We start from the raw sequence: 16,191 nt of genomic DNA, 5'->3' as shown, positions 1-16,191 counted from the left end.
TCTGGGCAACCTGCTCCAACGTCTCACCACCTTCATCATAAAACAGTTCTTCCTTATGTCCAAGCTCAACGCTTTTTCAGTTTAAAACCGTTGCCCCTTGCAGGGGTTTGGGCTGAAAGACAAGCTGGAGACACAGAAACCAAGTTCTGTCCAGGGTGGGCTGGATGTGCAGGAGTAATTTGGCAGAATATCTGGCAGAGATCCCTTTCCTAATCCGCTGTCACTAGGACCTCTGCAGAGAGCTAAAGCTCTGCACAGCGGTTTGTCCCATGAGTGGCTTCGGTGGAGAATTTTCTCCACTTCCCATGTTCTCTGTTCCTCCTCGAGGGCTCCCCAGGCCCCAGCTCCCAGGCTGATCCCGGGGAGTGGGCAGCTTTTGCAGGGGGACAAGGCCTCTGTGGGAATAGCACACCCCATCAGCTTCTACAGGACAGGCACCCCAGTTGCTGGACTAAGTCCAGTCCCAGCACCAAACCGCTGCTTCCTTTGCGTCATCATTCATCTTAATAAAGTCACCACAATTTTTCTGTTGCCTGGAAATCAGCTTTTTTGCTGACTGGCATTTTGCGGATCCCGACAACAGCGAGGATCAATGCACTGATAGCCTTTTAGTCATTCAACAGCTAGAGTAGAGATGACTAAAGACAGAAGCGTGGGTAAAATAGCAAGCAAATGATAACCCCTAGCAAGTTCCTGGCACACATTTAGAGGCTGTTTCTCGGGCACGGATCTTCCCTTCCTCTCTCCAACCGTAGGTCTTTCAAGGAGGTCCAAAGGTCCAGGGCTTCACCTCAGTCTCTGCAGCCACATTTTCTCTGCCGCCATCCCAATGCCTAGGGTAGCTGAGAGCCTTCACCAGGGAGGGACCTGACTCTAAAATATGGTGAAAAGACAGATTGTTTTAGTGCCCCAGTAAATAGATGAACGGCAGAAGCGAAGCACAAGAGATTTCCATAGCAACCAGTGCAGAGACTCTGCCTCCTCTGCTTTTCTCCAATTCACTTTCCCTGCACACAGATAATCCAGGGGTGCTGGTGTGACCACTGACCCCACTGGAAAGGGATGGCCTTAAAGGAAGTGCGGTGAGCACGTGATGGAGCCACGTGGACATAAATCTTCAGCACTGGCTCTTCCTCCAAAGGAAGCACCAAGTTCTTCTAGAGGGGAATTCTGAACCTACGGCTTGCTTAAACACGCCAAAAAAAAATCAGTTCTTCAAGCTGATTGAAGCCCCTGAAGGTAGAAACCTGCAAAGCCAAGTCATGCTCTCAGAACCCTGAGTACGGTTGCCATCACGGTGACATCCAGCCCAAGCACTAACTACTAACTAATTCCATTTCTGGCAATATACAGAAAGGCGAGAGCTCCGTTTGACTTCAAAATAAAGCCACACACAGACTCGACGCTCCTTTGGTCTTCCCAGAAGAAATAGAAAAAACAAGCATAAAGTCACCCTGAGAGCTAAGAAAGAAGTTCTTGCACACCTGAAGATGAAGCTGGTAGGACGCAGAGTCCTGGCGGAAGCTGCTGTGCTCTGGAGAGCACAGAGAGCGGAGGGACAGCAATGGGGGGCATCAAAGCAGGACCGTGTCTGGGGCAGCCCTGCGAGAAGAAACGTGTCCTCTGAGCTGCGCTGGCATTTGAGACGTCTTCTACTTATCATACAGATGATAAGTAGAAACAAATACTTGTTCGGACAGGATGGCAGGTAGGGGTGGGCATCCCAGACAAGACAAATCCCTGGCTTAAATTTCAATAAGAGAAATTCAGATACAAGAGTGAGAGACTAAAAGATTGGGACCGATAATTTAGGAAGGCTTCAGGGTCCCCACTGCTGGAGATCTTTGAGAAGAGGCTGAATTCATCTGTCAGCGATGACATACTCAGAGCTACCTTGGACCGAAGCATAGGAGCAATCTGGATCGCTGTATCCAGCCCTCTGACCGAAGGCTGCCATGCAGCAGAGGTTTCATTCTGATGGTCAACAGGGCATCCACACCACGTGCCACACAGGGACAAAAAACACCTCCCAACATCCCACCTAACGAATGGCTTACCACACCAGGGGAGTGCCTCCGAGCTCAAAGGCCTCTCCTGTACCTACAGCCCTGAAGCAGCAGGGAGGTTGGGTAAAAATCAATCCAGCAACCCCGGTTGCTTGGACCAGGGTGAAATTCCCTTAAACACATTTGGTGCTGGGTGTTAAGGGCGTTAGGCACTGGAAAGCAGGGTGTGCAAACCCAGGGCATGGCTCCTCTGGGCTCTGTCTTGCTCAGCACACAGCTTGGCAAGAAAAAAAACAACTCCCCAAACAGATGCCCCAAAAACACACACATGAGCTGACGGTTTGGTGGCATTTACTGATACCTCGTGCATGTCCTGGCCAAACCCTCTGCCCTGCCCCTCCACGATGGCTTCATGAAGCCTTCGAGCATCCCTGTGTGAACGCGTGTCTCTCCCACTAGCACTGTCTCAGCAATGCAGAGGTCCCTGGAGGTTCTGCTACCCTTGATCCAAAACCTCAGTGCTCTACTCAGCTGCAGTTAAATAAACTCCAACTATAGGTCCCTTAGGTCTCTTCCAACCTAAACCATTCTATGATTTTATATGGCAGCCATGAGGAACTGTTGGAGGTATCTGAAAGATGGAAAGGTACCACAGAGATCTGGTGGCCACAGTGACCTGAAACCAAGAAAGAACAAATCTCCTGAAAAAAAAAAATCCCTAAATCTCTATTATACCCACCTTCCCCTTGTTCCTAGAGCGCATGGAAACAGTCAAACCCGTGGCAGGTGGCTGACAAAGTCCAGATTGTCCCATGTCCCTCTTCCCTAGTCTGGCAGAAGAAACAGCCTCTCCTGCTCCCCGTGTGAGTCCTAACACCCCAACCCCAGCCCGCACAGCTGGCACAGGAAAGAGTAAACTCACCCCAGGAGAAGCTTCAGGGCAATTAGATGGTTTTTCCTCCTCTTCCTTCCCTGCTAACTCACCTCCCAGGACGATTGGATGTTCCCAAGTGTCCTGTGTACTTGGTGCTGCACAAATGTTGAAGCAGGGGTCGAGGATCTACTTAAGCAGAGCGACAAGACTCCTTCCTGACCCAGTGCACGCAATGACCTGGAAAGCAGAACAGCTGGTGAGGTGGCCAGGCGTCCTGCCTGCACGGGTGCTCTGCATCTCCCACTCCTCACATTTAACACCCCAAACAACCTTCACGAGCCTGCACACTGCCTCACTCATGCCAGGCCAGCTCGGAGGGGTGCTGGTGGGCTTTCCAAGCAAATATCCCTCTCAGACTCAGCACAAGGAGCCCAGATTTTGAAGTAATTTAGGTGTCTGGAAAGGGAGATAGGCACCAGATGGGATTTTAACAGCACACAGGCGGTGGCAGCAAGGTGCCCATTGCAGCAACCCTCGCCGACCTCCTCCCACTCCTTCCCAGGGTGCCATGCTGTTTGTGGTAGGCGTCACAGCAATTCATGGCTCCACAGATGGAGCCTGTAGCTGCTAACAAATTAAATAGTCCTTGCTCAGGCTAAAGCCACACTATTAAGTGCTTTGTTCCTTCCCAAACACGGTGGTTGCATCTAAACTACTTTTGAAGAACAACCTGTGGTCCCAGTAACCCCAAAATCGTGCCTGGGGATGGGCTGGGTTAGCATGAAGCCGGTTGTTCAAGACAAAAACTCTGCCAAGGATCTAACAGTTCACTTGGGATGCGTTGGGGTGTAACACCATCCCTGGGATATGGACTTCATCCTGCAGCCCCAGCTGCATCAAGATGAGAGCGGTGGTCAACAGCCAGCCAAATATGAGCCAGCAGTGTGCCCAGGTGGCCAAGAAGGCCAACAGCATCCTGGCCTTCTATCAGGCCAGATCCTGTATCAGGAACAGTGTGGCCGGCAGGACTAGGGAAGCGATTGTCCCCCTGCACTCAGCACTGGTGGGGCCCCTCACCACAAAAAAAAGCCCTTGAGGTGCTGGAGCGTGTCCAGAGAAGGGCACCGGAGCTGGTGAGGGGTCTGGAGCACAAGTCTTGTGAGGAGCAGCTGAGGGAGCTGGGGGTGTTCAGTCTGGAGAAAAGGAGGCTGAGGGGAGACCTTCTCGCTCTCTGCAACTCCCTGAAAGGAGGGGGTAGCCAGGGGGGGGTTGGTCTCTTCTCCCAAGGAACAGGCCATAGGACAAGAGGAAACAGCCTCAAGTTGTGCCAGGGGAGGTTTAGGATGGATATTAGGAAAAAGTTCTTCACTGAAAGGGTTATCATGCATTGGACCAGGCTGCCCAGGGAAGTGGTGGAGTCACCATCCCTGGAGGGATCTAAGAGACATGTAGATGGGGTGCTGAGGGACACGGCTTAGTGGTGGATGTGGCAGTGATAGGTTGATGGTTGGACTATATAATCTTAAAGATCCCTTCCACCCAAAACGATGCTAAGGTAGCTGCTAGTCTAGACTCCTTTGTTACCAGCCTGAGTCAGGAGGAAGGGATGGAGGTTAATGGAGACAGCAGGGTCACCAAGACAAGAATTACGGAAGATTTACATCCAACAATGGAAAAATAGCTTTCTGATGGCAGGGATAAGCTCAGCCAGTTGCCTGGGGGGAAGGTGGGTTGCCAGCAGTGGAGGTCTTTAGGAAGAGGATGACCAAGCCTTGCTCAGGAGTGACCTGGACTGCACTGATCCCACTGCAGGGAAGGGGGGGATAACCAAATAACCCCTTGGGGACCATGCCAGGCCAATTTTCCATGATTCCTGCATGCTCTTGTGTAATATATCACACACATCTGAAACCCCACATAGTATTTGCCTTTAATAACTAGCTGGTCAGCTTAGTGGGGCGAGTTAACAGGGAATTGCGTTCCCCTAGTTCCTAAGGAAATCACATGCATCTGGATGCCACAGCTCCTCTCCTCATGTCTTTCCTCCTGGAAGAGTGTCCCCTCTGCAAGCCCTGCTCGGAGAAGGAAGGGGAAAAGGGAAGCCACCACAAAACAGACCCCAGGAATCTGCTCCTAAGGCAGCCGATGACCCCACGGGGATGGAGCTGGGGTTCACTGCACGCACCAAGCTCACCCCGGCCGGCAGCCAGCACCCCTTGCTTGTGCCCACGCCTCACCATCTTTGCTTCTTTTCCAAGCCTGTTTGCTGCCTCATTTTCCCTGCCCACCCTGCTCTGAATCCACTCTAAGCCAGCTCCGCTTTGCAACCTCTTTCCCACACCCTCCCTTTCCTCCCAAAAAAACCCCACAATGATTAAATGTGACTTTGCATCTCTTCCTCCAAGGCTCTCCCATAGGATGCGGTACCTCTCAGGAGGAAAATAGTTCAAAGCTTTTCTCTCTCAGTAAAAGCTGTTTGTTAAACCGTCAGTCTGCTCCATGAGCATTGAAGCTCTCCTCCTCGTTTGCTAATCGCTTAACGCTGCAGGCCAAACACTGTCTATCTTCCATCAGAAACGGCTGTTCCTCACATTAAGCCTCTGAGGAGTATTTGTTAAATGCTGTTAATGAAAATAATCAACTCTGCATCGCTACACCTTCAAACGCTAACAGCCATGGTTGTACAGCAGTGCTGCCCCTGCAGCTGCGAGGCTTCACACAGGAGTATTGTAAGATTTTTAGGTCTAATTGCTTCTTAATCAGACGGACCTTTCAACCAGCCTGACGGAAAGATAGATATCGCAAAGATATTGTACACCACAATATTCTGTGCAAAGAGGAGCTAGGTAGGAGAAATGTAAATTAGTACCCTGCAGTAAGTGGGATACATTAGTAGACACTGGAGAATCCACAAGGAATGGAGCTCTGTGGGAAGCACATCATTTCGATGACGATTTCCTAAACTTCCCTGCCCCTCACCTCCCAGCAGCTCGCATCCCAAATTAGGCAAGATTAGAACCTACCCCACCACCCCTTTTACTCCTCCTCAGCAAGTTATTTAGCAGAAGTGGAAGTCTTGAGATTAATTCCCAGTCCCTACTTCAAGCAGCAATAGAAAATGATGGGTTAGGGGAGACCTGGAAGTCTTGGGATGTGGTTGGGGAGCTGGGAATTTGGGTTTCTCCAAACCCCGTGGCCGTAGGGCTGAGCACTGCAGTCACCGAGCAAAAACACTGGCTGAATGCTTACAAGCATATACTACCTAGAAAGGGTTAAACTAAAGGGTTGGTGTGGTACTGGCCCCTGTGCTCTGCTGGTTTATAACTTGCTAGTCTCATCTGTGGAGCTCCTGGACACTCATATCCAGCCGGAGAACGGAATGGGGGCTCTCCACTGGCTTGGCCTGTTGATGTCTGGAGTCAAGCTGTGCTTAAGAACCACCAAGGAGTCCAAAAAGGAGCATGTCCTGGGGATATAAGGAAGAAAAGCTGTAACAATAAAAAACAAGATAGAAAAGGCTTGTTAGCACATGGGGATTCTGTGGTGTCCTTTTAAAGGCCCACCACTGGATCTTGTTGGAGGAGGAGGCTGGAGGCAGCCAGAGGGCTCTAGGGCTGCTGAGAGCCCCCATCCAAGAGGGATGGTCTTAAACCCCCTGAGAAATCACAGGGATTTGAAGCAGCACCATGAAAGGCAGGCCAGCAGGAACAACCCGAGATTACGCCCTTCACCCAAGCACCCAGCAAGGCTGAAATAAAAGATACCCCAATCCATAGCCGACTGTGGAGGTTTACCCTCGTGTGGCAGACAGTTTGCTAAAGGATGTGCCACTATGCCCTACGCCCTCCTCGGGGTGGTGGAGGGGACGCTGGCCTCCTTCAGGGACAGGGCTCCTCCCGCCCCACTGCCCCTCACACCGGGCCCGGGCTCCGTGAGTGGACCCGCCGGCCGCTAAACCACCGCCGTCGGCTGAGGCCCCCCGCCTACTGAGGGAAAAGGGAGGCGGCCCCTCCTTATATACCCGAGTCATGAATATTCAGTGAGAGGGCGTGGCTTATGCGGAGTGAGCCCCCGAATACTGACGCGCCGCGGTACTCATGAATATGAAGCGAGGAGGGGCGTGGCCACCTCATGAATTATGTGGGAATTGGGAGGGGCCGCGCGCCCCAACGCTCTGTCCCTTCAAAGTGTGTGAGAAGATGGCGGCGGCAGCGGCGGGGCCCGGCGGCCGGGCCGCGGTACCGGCGCGGCGGGGGCGGCGACGGCGGGGGCGGGCCGGGTCGGCAGCGGCGGCGGAGGAGGAGGAGGAGGAGGACGAGGTGGTGCTGGCGGTGGCGGAGTGCCCGGTATGCCGGCAGGCGTTGGCGGAGGCGGTGACGCCGCCCTGCCGCCACTCGTTCTGCCTCGCCTGCTTCCAGCGCTGCCTGCAGGGCCCGGGCCTTTGCTGCCCGCTCTGCCGCAGCCGCCTCTCCACCTGGGCCCGCCGCCAGCAGGCCCGCGCCGAGCCCGCCGCCACCACAGCCGCCGGAGGAGGAGGAGGAGGAGGCGGCGGCGGGGAGCAGCGGCCGCCGGACCAAGGTGCGGCGGGAAGAAGGCGGGGGGGGGGGGGGGCAGGGTTGGGGTGCGATGAGTTTGCGGGGGCTCAGCCCCGAGGGGGCGGGGCCGGCCTGGCCTGACGGGGGAGGGGGGTGCGATGAGTTTGTGGGGGCTCAACCCCGCCCCCCCACACTCCCCTTCCCCACCTCTTGCAGCGGTGGGAGACGGGTTGCGGGGGGGGGGACATGTTTTCCCACCTCACCAGTTCAACATCTGCTCCGTGCACCGAGTGCGCCCGGGCCCAGCTGTCGGGGTCCCCTCACTGACAGCATCAGGGATGGGAATGGGGGGGGGGGGGGGCAGCAGGACCGTGCCCCCCTCCACAGAAACGGTTCAGCCCCCCACCCCCGGGGCTGAGCCCACCCTCCTTTGCAGTGGTGGGATGATGGGTTGTGGGGGGGCGACGCGTTTCCTCACCTCGCCAGTTCAACATCTGCTCCATGCACTGAGTGCGCTGGGGCTCAGCCGTCGGGGTCCCCTCACCCACAGCATCAGAGATGGGAATGGAGGGGGCAGCAGGATGGTGCCCCCCCTCGACAGAGGTGGTGGAGGGAGAGTCAGGAACCCTCCACAGAGATGGACCAGCCCCCCACCCCCAGGGCTGAGCCCACCCTCCTTTGCAGTGGTGGGATGGTGGGTTTGGTGGGGGACACATGTTTCCGGACCTCCCCATGCCCGGTTCAGCATCTGCTCCATGCACTGAGTTGCGCTTGGGCTCAGCCGTTGGGCTCCCTTCGCCAACAGCATCAGGGATGGGAATGGGGGGAGCAGCAGGATGATGCCCCCCTCCACAGAGTTGGCTCAGCCCCCCACCCCTGGGCCTGAGCCCACCCTCCTTTGCAGTGGTGGGATGATGGTTTTGCAGGGAGGGGACACATTTCCCCACCTCGCCGTGCCCAGTTCAGCATCCGCTCCATGCACTGAGTTGTGCCCGGGCTCAGCCTTCAGGCTGCCTTCGCCAACAGCATCAGGGATGGGACTAGTGGGGGCGGGGGGGAGGTGTGGGCAGCAGGACAATGCCCCCTCCACAGAGATGGCGGGCTGGGGAGATGCAAAGGCTGGGTGGGAGAGGGCTACTGGCATCGTCTCGCCCCATTCTCATCCATGATTTTTAAGAAAACACCCCACGTGGGGCAGGTCTGGTTTGAGCCCCGAAATGCCGAATGGCCAGTTATGTTTATAATACGGTTATTATTTTTGTAAGGGTTCCAGCGGTGCTGCCTGTCGTAAGGGCTGGTAAAAGTCGCGTTGAGAGAGGAAAGCTTTTACACTGTGGGAAGTTCCACTGCTTTGTTGACATTCAAAAAAAAGTCCATCGTTTCTAAGTTCATGGCTTTTTGTCACGCGTTTCCTCCCCGTCCCAAAAGCCGCCAGCCTTCCTCAACTCCTGGAAAATGCTTCCCTTGCCTTTCCTTTAAAATAAATCCTTGTTTGAGCTGGTGGCGTGGCTTTTTCCTGGTGGGAGCTGAGGTGCTGCAGAAGATGCCCTGTCGAAACTCGCGGTGTGCTGGGACCGCTTCTGCTTGTGCCGCGGTGCGTGTTGGTTGGAGAGGGTTGATGCAGCAGCACCGGTGGAGACTGGCCGCCGACGCCGCACCTCCACAAGTGCTTTGCCGACGTCGCAGTGCTGGTGGGAGCCCTGTAGAGCTTCTCCGAGGCTTTAAGCTGCGGATAAACATCCTTTTAGCCATCCAGCCATGCCCTAACCGTTCCTTTTCGAGCGGGTTACGAGTCTCACGGTTCATGCTTGTGTCAGCACCCTCTAATTTGCTGCGGGAAAAATTGGCAGGATGAGCTTAAACGGCTTAAATTGGTGGTTTGAACTAACCCCGCTAACCTTTGCTCGAAGCGGACTGGGAAGCCTTAGCGCAGAAGGATTTGCTGAATCAATGAACAGATGGGGCTGTCCGGAGGGAGCTGAGCCAAACGGCTGGGAGCGGTTCCTCCTCGCCAGCCCAGCCGGAGGAGGGACAACAGCAACTCTCTGAGTTGGTCTCCACTCCGAGGTACTTCTGTCAGTCACACTTAAATATACTCAGCTTGGTCCAGCCTAGCTGGAATGAGAATATCCAGACATGCTGCAGGAATACTTAACGGAGTGCCTTGGCTGTTTGGGTTTTTTTTAAATTAATTTTAATTCTCTGCTTGGCTTGAATTGTCTGAAATATGTATATTTTTGCAGCGAGGCACATGGTTGTCATGTTGATTGTCATTTTCTGCCTGTCCAAACTTCTTAAAGCTCTGGAAGTGTTTTGGAGAGAATTGTGGAAGGTCTTAGCACAGAGAAACGTGGGGTGTGCTCCCCAGACGCGGACGGACACCTGCACCTGGGTGTCACCTTGTACACCTTGAATATGGCTTTGTCATCGGCACTCTAAATTGGGCTGGACTAACCCTTGTACTCTGATTGCGTTTCGTACCATAGACCTCGCCGCCATGAAGTTGCACTTAGAGCTGCAGAGCAGCTGAGTTATCAGCCGATGAGGTGAGCTAAAACCAGCCGTAATCTCAAACGGCGTTTCTGTGGCATTTCTAGCTTAGGCTCAAGCTTGTCCGCCAGACGGCCGAGTTGGGCTAAAAGCTGTCAAGGTAACTGGCCATTTTTAAGTTGGGCTAATAGTGTGGAAATCAAAGGTAGCTGATCCATTACAAACGGTAACGTGCAGAGGGTGAGCAGTGGATGTGCTTTATCTTGATGTTAGTGGGGCTTGTCAGAGAAACACAGCATGGCCGAGGTTGGCAGGGACCTCTGGAGACCACCTAGTCAAACCCCTGCTCAAAGCAGGGTCACCAGGAGCAGGTTGCCCAAGACCATGTCCCGTTGGGTTTTGACTGTCTCCAACTCTGCAGATTCTCTGGGCAACCTGTGTCAGTGCTTGGCCACCCTGACAATAAAAAAGTGTCAACCAGAAGGCTGTGCCGCCATCCAGAGAGACCTGGACGGGCTGGAGAGTTGTGCAGAGAGGAACCTGATGAAGTTCAACAGGGGCTTCTTGTAGGGTCCTGCACCTGGGGAGGAATAACCCCATGCACCAGGACAGGTTGGGGCTGACTTGCTGGAAAGCAGCTCTGCAGAGAGAGACCTGGGAGTCCTGGTGGGCAACAGGATGACCATGAGCCAGCAATGGGCCCTGGTGGCCAAGAAGGCCAATGGTCTCCTGGGGGGCATCAAGAAGAGTGTGGCCAGCAGGTGGAGGGAGGTCATCCTCCCCCTCTGCCCTGCCCTGGGGAGGCCACAGCTGGAGCACTGGGTCCAGTTCTGGGCTCCTCAGTTCCAGAAGGACAGGGAACTGCTGGAGAGTCCGGCCGAGGGCTATGGAGATGCGGAGGGGCTGGAGCATCTCTCTGCTGAGGAAAGGCTGAGAGCCCTGGGGCTGTTCAGCTGGAGAAGAGCAGACCGAGAGGGGATCTCATCAATGCTCAGCAAGAGCTAAAGGGCGGGGGGCAAGAGGATGGGGCCAGACTCTTCTCAGTGGTGCCCAGGGATGGGACAAGGGGCAACGGGCACAAACTGGAACACGGGAAATTCTGTGCAACCACGAGAAAAAACTTTCCTGTGAGGGTGGCAGAGCCCTGGCACAGGCTGCCCAGAGAGGTGGTGGAGTCTCCATCTCTGGAGGTATTCCAAACCCACCTGGACGCGTTCCTGTGCCACCTGCTGTGGGTGACCCTGCTCTGGCAGGGACTTGGATGAGATGATCTCCAGAGGTCCCTTCCAACTCCTACCATTCTGTGATTGTGTGATGATCAGAGGGCTGGAGCACTATGTCACCTATGAGGACAGACTGAGAGAGTTGGTGTTGTTCAGTCTGGAGAAAAGAAGGCTCAGAGGAGACCTTATAGGGGCCTACCAGTATCTTAAGGGGGCCTACAAGAAAGCCGGGGAGGGACTTTTTAGGATGTCGGGGAATGGTAGGACTAGAGGGAATGGATTAAAACTAGAGATAGGTTGATTCAGACTGGAACAGGTTGCCCAGAGAGGTGGTGGAAGCCCCATCCCTGGAAGTTTTTAAGGCCAGGCTGGATGGGGCTCCGAGCAACCTGATCTAGTGGGAGGTGTCCCTGCCCATGGCAGGGGGGTTGGAACTAGATGATCTTTAAGGTCCCATCCAACCCTAACAATTCTATGATTCTATGTTATCCTATGTTAAATGGAACTTCTTGTATTTCAATTTGTGCCCATGTCCTCTTGTCTTGTCACTGGGCATCACAGAGGAGAGCCTGGCTCTGTCTTCTCTACTGTCTTCCACCAGATATTTGAACACATTAGTAAGATCCCCCTGAGCCTTCACTTTTGAGGCTGGACAGTCCCAGCTCTCTCAGCCTGCTCTTGTTAGTCAATACTCCAGTCACTCAATGATCTTCATGGCCCTTCACCGGCGAAGATAAACATCCACTGCTCTCTGCTCATCCACCAAGGCAGTCATCTCCATTAGTTAAGTATGCTTTCCTCTTCATATATCCATGCTGACTACCTCCCCAACACCTTCTTGTCCTTCATGTGTCTGGAAATGGTTGCCAGGAGTAGTTGCTCCATTACCTTTCCAGGGATCGAGGTGGGATGGCCAGCCTTTCATTCCTCCTCCTTGCCCTTTTTAAAGGGAGAAGTGACATTTGCTTTCTTCCAGGCCTCAAGAACCTCTCCCAATGGCCATGACCTTTCAAAGATAATCAACAATGGCCTCCCAATGACGTTGGCCAGCTCCCTTAGCACTTGTGGGTGCAACCCATTAGGTCCCATGGACTTGTGTATGTCCAGTTTGTTTAAATGTTCCCTAAGCTGATCCTCCCTCCAGCGAGGGTGGGTCTTCCTGGCTCCAGACTCTCCCCCTGATCTCAGGGGCTTGGGATTCCTGAGGCTGGTCTTTAGAATGACAGAATGGTCATTGTTTGGAAGGGACCTTCAAAGATCACTTTGTCCAACCCCCCTGACATGGGCAGGGACATCTTCCACTAGATCAGGTTGCTCAGAGCCTCATCCAACCTGGCCTTGAACACCTCCTGAACACCACCTGAAACACACGCACTGGCACAGGTTGCCCAGGGAGGTTCTGGAGTCTCCATCCTTGGAGACAGTCAAAACCCAACTGGAGATGGACCTGGCCAGACGGCTGCTGGTGACCCTGATTGAGCAGAGGGGTTTGGTCTCCGGAGGTCTTTGCCAACCTCAACCATCCTGTGATTCTGTTACCAAACACCAAATAAGCTGAAGTATTTCATTAAATCACTTAAAATCTGTAAAATTGATTTAGAAAACTACTTGGTATTATTTTTTCTTTAAAAACCATGAAAGGTGCCTCCACTTGACACAGCTTAATTCTTCCAGCTTAAATTGGCTAACTAATAATGGTTTCAAGTCCCGATTTTTGTCATTCACTGTGTCATTTATACATAATAGTGGACTTAGGGAGCTCTCAGACCTTGGCTGAGATTGAGGATTCTCTGTTAGGTGCTATATGGATACGTATGAAGACAAAGTCCTTGTCACAACACTCATCAAACAAAACTGGATAGAAGTAAGAGGAGACATCACGTACTCGCTCCCTGTGTTGTGTCTTAGCATGGGCTGGGTTTGGTTGCCTGCTCCTGGGTATGATGCCCTTCGAGCTGCCCCGCTGCCTTCAGTCTGGTCTCCAGTTGCCGCTCCAGAAGGTGTGAGTGGCCCATCAGTCCCACGTCCTCTCTGCCTGCTCTGTGGGCATCTCTAGGTACCATATAGCATCTGGAAATTCACCCTCAATGCTGGCGTAAAACTGAATCTTGAGATAAAGATGGAGTCCTGGCTGTTATACTTTGCTAAGGAAGGTTTCTTATATTAAACCAGTTGCCTGGTGGAAGTCTTGGAAGGCAGATAAGTGCGGCAGATGGGAGGCTTGGAGACTGCGGGTACGTGTTTGAGGATTCAGTTGGCCAAGAAGAACAAAGATGTACGTATCGTGTTTGCAGCAAGTTGCTCAGCCTGATTTGTAAGAAAATAAGTACATTCCCATTTCTCCGAGGAAGATGGAGGACCCTATGAATAAGACAAAAGAAAAGGATGTCATGAAAAAGGACAAGCAGATGAGATTTTGGCGCACTCAGACAGCAGGCACAAGTCCCACCTTCAGTATCAGATACTCACCTGCATCGATAGATTTTTGCCTATCAGTCCTGACATTACTGTCCCAGATTATAGATGCCTTTATGGAGCTTGGAAAATTGCTGAAGGGCAAGCATTCCTTCATGAACTGGGAAAAAGAAATTCAATTTTCCAAGGAAAGGGCTTGTTAAGCTGGTCAAGCGCTTTAAACTCCTACCAGGAAAGTGGGTGGGGAGGGAGAAAATAATTGACTGCTTTTGGAAGGGGCAGGGGAAGTCTGCTCCCCTTCGCCCGGGTAGGATTGAGCGTACCTAAACCATTCCTCGTAGACACCCAAGCCATCCATTCGTCCACAGATGGCAGAAGGGGATCCCACAGCCACCTTTGTTTCAGCCTCTGCACGCCTGGAAAATTTTGCCTAATATCTAATCAAAATCTCCTTTGTTATAAACGCAGCTGATTTCTTTTGTTTCTCTTCTGCCCGGTAGCTATGCAGAACAATTAATAACTGATGGTTTTATAAGAGGGGTGGGGTGTTTTTGCCAGGCTTCTAACGTGACTTCCCCCTCCTTCCTCCGAGTCTTTTTTTGGCTGTGGTTTCCCTCTTTCCCCGCTGAACCAGACCAGTCTAGTTCTTGAGCATTTCCTAGTGATCCCTTAATTTCCTGTCACTTCTGTTGTTCTCTTGCCTGTCGCCAGTTTTTTTGCCTCAAGACCACAGTGCTAAGAGTTTAGAAATGGCAATCCTGACGAAGCCTTTCCCTGCTACATGAAAAGCAGTGATTTACTCCCACATAGAATGGTTTGGTTTGGGTTGGGAGGGACCATAAAGATCATCCAGTTCCACCCCCCTGCCCTGGGCAGGGACACCTCCCACTAGACCAGGTTGCTCCAAGCCCCATCCAGCCCGGCCTTGAACACCTCCAGGGATGGGGCAGCCACAGCTTCTTTGGGCAACCTGGGCCAGGGGCTCACCACCCCCATAGTGAAAAATTTCTTCTTAATATCTAATCTAAATCTCCCCTCTTCCAGTCTGAATCCATTACCCCTTGTCCTATCACAGCCCCTTGTAAAAAGTCCCTCTCCAGCTTTCTTGTAGGCCCCCTTCAGATACTGGAAAGCTGCTCTAAGGTCTCCGCGGAGCCTTCTCTTCTCCAGGCTGAACCCCCCAACTCTCTCAGCCTGTCTTCATAGTAGAGGGGCTCCAACCCTCGCAGCCTCTCCGTGGCCTCCTCTGGCCCCGCTCCAACAGCTCCATGTCTTTCTGATGTTGGGGGCCTCAGAGCTGGACATAGTAGTCCAGGTGGGGTCTCACCAGAGCAGAGTAGAGGGGCAGAACTGATTCAATCAGTTCATCAAACTGGTTAAAGTCAACACCACCTCTTCTTTCCTCCTTGTTGCAGCGCTGGTGGTGTATGGCTGTTTGATGGGATGGGTTTAAAATGGGTTAAATTAAATTAAAAGATTTCCCAGGAAAAGAAAGAAGGCAAGGCTGCCTCTTTGGGGGCAGGAACAACTGTGCCATGAGACTGTTGAAGAGCTTGCACCTCCATCTCCTCCCTCACTGTCCTCTCTCCAGTCATCCATGATACTTAAATTCTTTTTAATCTACTGGTCAAGCCGTTAATGAAGAGAGTGATGAGGACCAGACCCAGAGCTAGCCCCAGTGGCCAATGTGAGAGGCAGTCCTGGCATGGCGGTGGATCGCTAACTCTTGGAAAAATAATTTTTCTGCTAGTTGTGCATCCATCTGAAGAGTGGTTATACCTACACTAGCTTTTTTTTTTCTCACTGTGCTTCTAAGAATGTTTTTTTTTTAATCTGCTTCCAAATGAAGACAAAATAATTTTGACGTACTGTTACTCGGGATGCTAGGGACATGGTTATCCTGCACAACGGGGCTACATCCAGAAAATAGGGGAGCTAAAGGGTGAGCTGGGGATCGGCTTGCAAGGAAACTTCATGGAATGAGCCTGCGTCTGCTGGAATTTGAGCTCCGTCTCGGGACCAGCCCTGCTGCACCCAACCTGGCAGCTCTGCAGGGTTGCACGTGCATCCCTGGCAGCTCCAGGAGAGCACACGAGCTTTTGTGTTTGTGCAACGCTACGCCTGAGCTGAAATGGTCTCCGTGAGCCCAAAGGGTGTTGGCAGTAAGCCGTATCTAGCAAAATTTCTCAACCTACCTTCACAAGGTTAAGAGCTATCGCTCCTTGTCCCACTCCTTACAGCTTCTCCATCTCGTTCTTGGAGCTTCTTCCCTCCGATGCCTCCACACCACACTCCAACCTCCCCAACCAGCTCTTCTCCTCCTTTTTCCACAGAAGCATAAAGGCAGGATTCTGAGTTCCTTTGCGGTGGTTCCTATTCTCATATTTTCTTGCTTTCTTTCCAGAGCAAGTTTTGGACGGTGTAGGAGCAGTTCCTGCATGGGCTGCTCAAAATTACTTGTGTGACCCCTAACACAACACATCCTGCTAGTCCTTAACTTTCTCCGTAAAGAAAAAGTGTGGATATCTTGGTCTCTACAGCTGGCAAAATACCCTCTCACCCCCAGGAGATGAACTCATATCGTTACTTGTTTCTCTCTCATCCCTTAATTATTCCACCAAAGGAGGAGATTGGACTGAATTAATGTG

The 16,191-nt window shown here is 52.6% G+C and overlaps 1 protein-coding gene across 2 annotated transcripts in view; it reads left to right on the top strand.

The window, feature by feature from the left end:
* The first annotated feature begins 7,079 nt into the window (after positions 1-7,079).
* The window catches only part of RNF169 (ring finger protein 169), a 34,368-nt gene continuing 25,256 nt past the window's right edge, over positions 7,080-16,191 (top strand). For both annotated transcript variants that reach the window (XR_008469518.1, XM_054222506.1), the window contains exon 1: positions 7,080-7,458. Coding sequence is in view for 1 of the 2 variants with exons in the window: in XM_054222506.1 (XP_054078481.1) it covers positions 7,080-7,458 (379 nt within the window). In the remaining variant the exon portion in view is untranslated. The remainder of the gene's footprint in view (positions 7,459-16,191) is intronic.

This window comes from Rissa tridactyla, chromosome 1 (genome assembly GCF_028500815.1).
Source record: "Rissa tridactyla isolate bRisTri1 chromosome 1, bRisTri1.patW.cur.20221130, whole genome shotgun sequence".
NCBI lineage: Eukaryota > Metazoa > Chordata > Aves > Charadriiformes > Laridae > Rissa > Rissa tridactyla.
The sequence above is the reverse complement of the archived record's forward strand: the minus strand, read 5'-3'. Positions and strand labels throughout refer to the sequence as shown.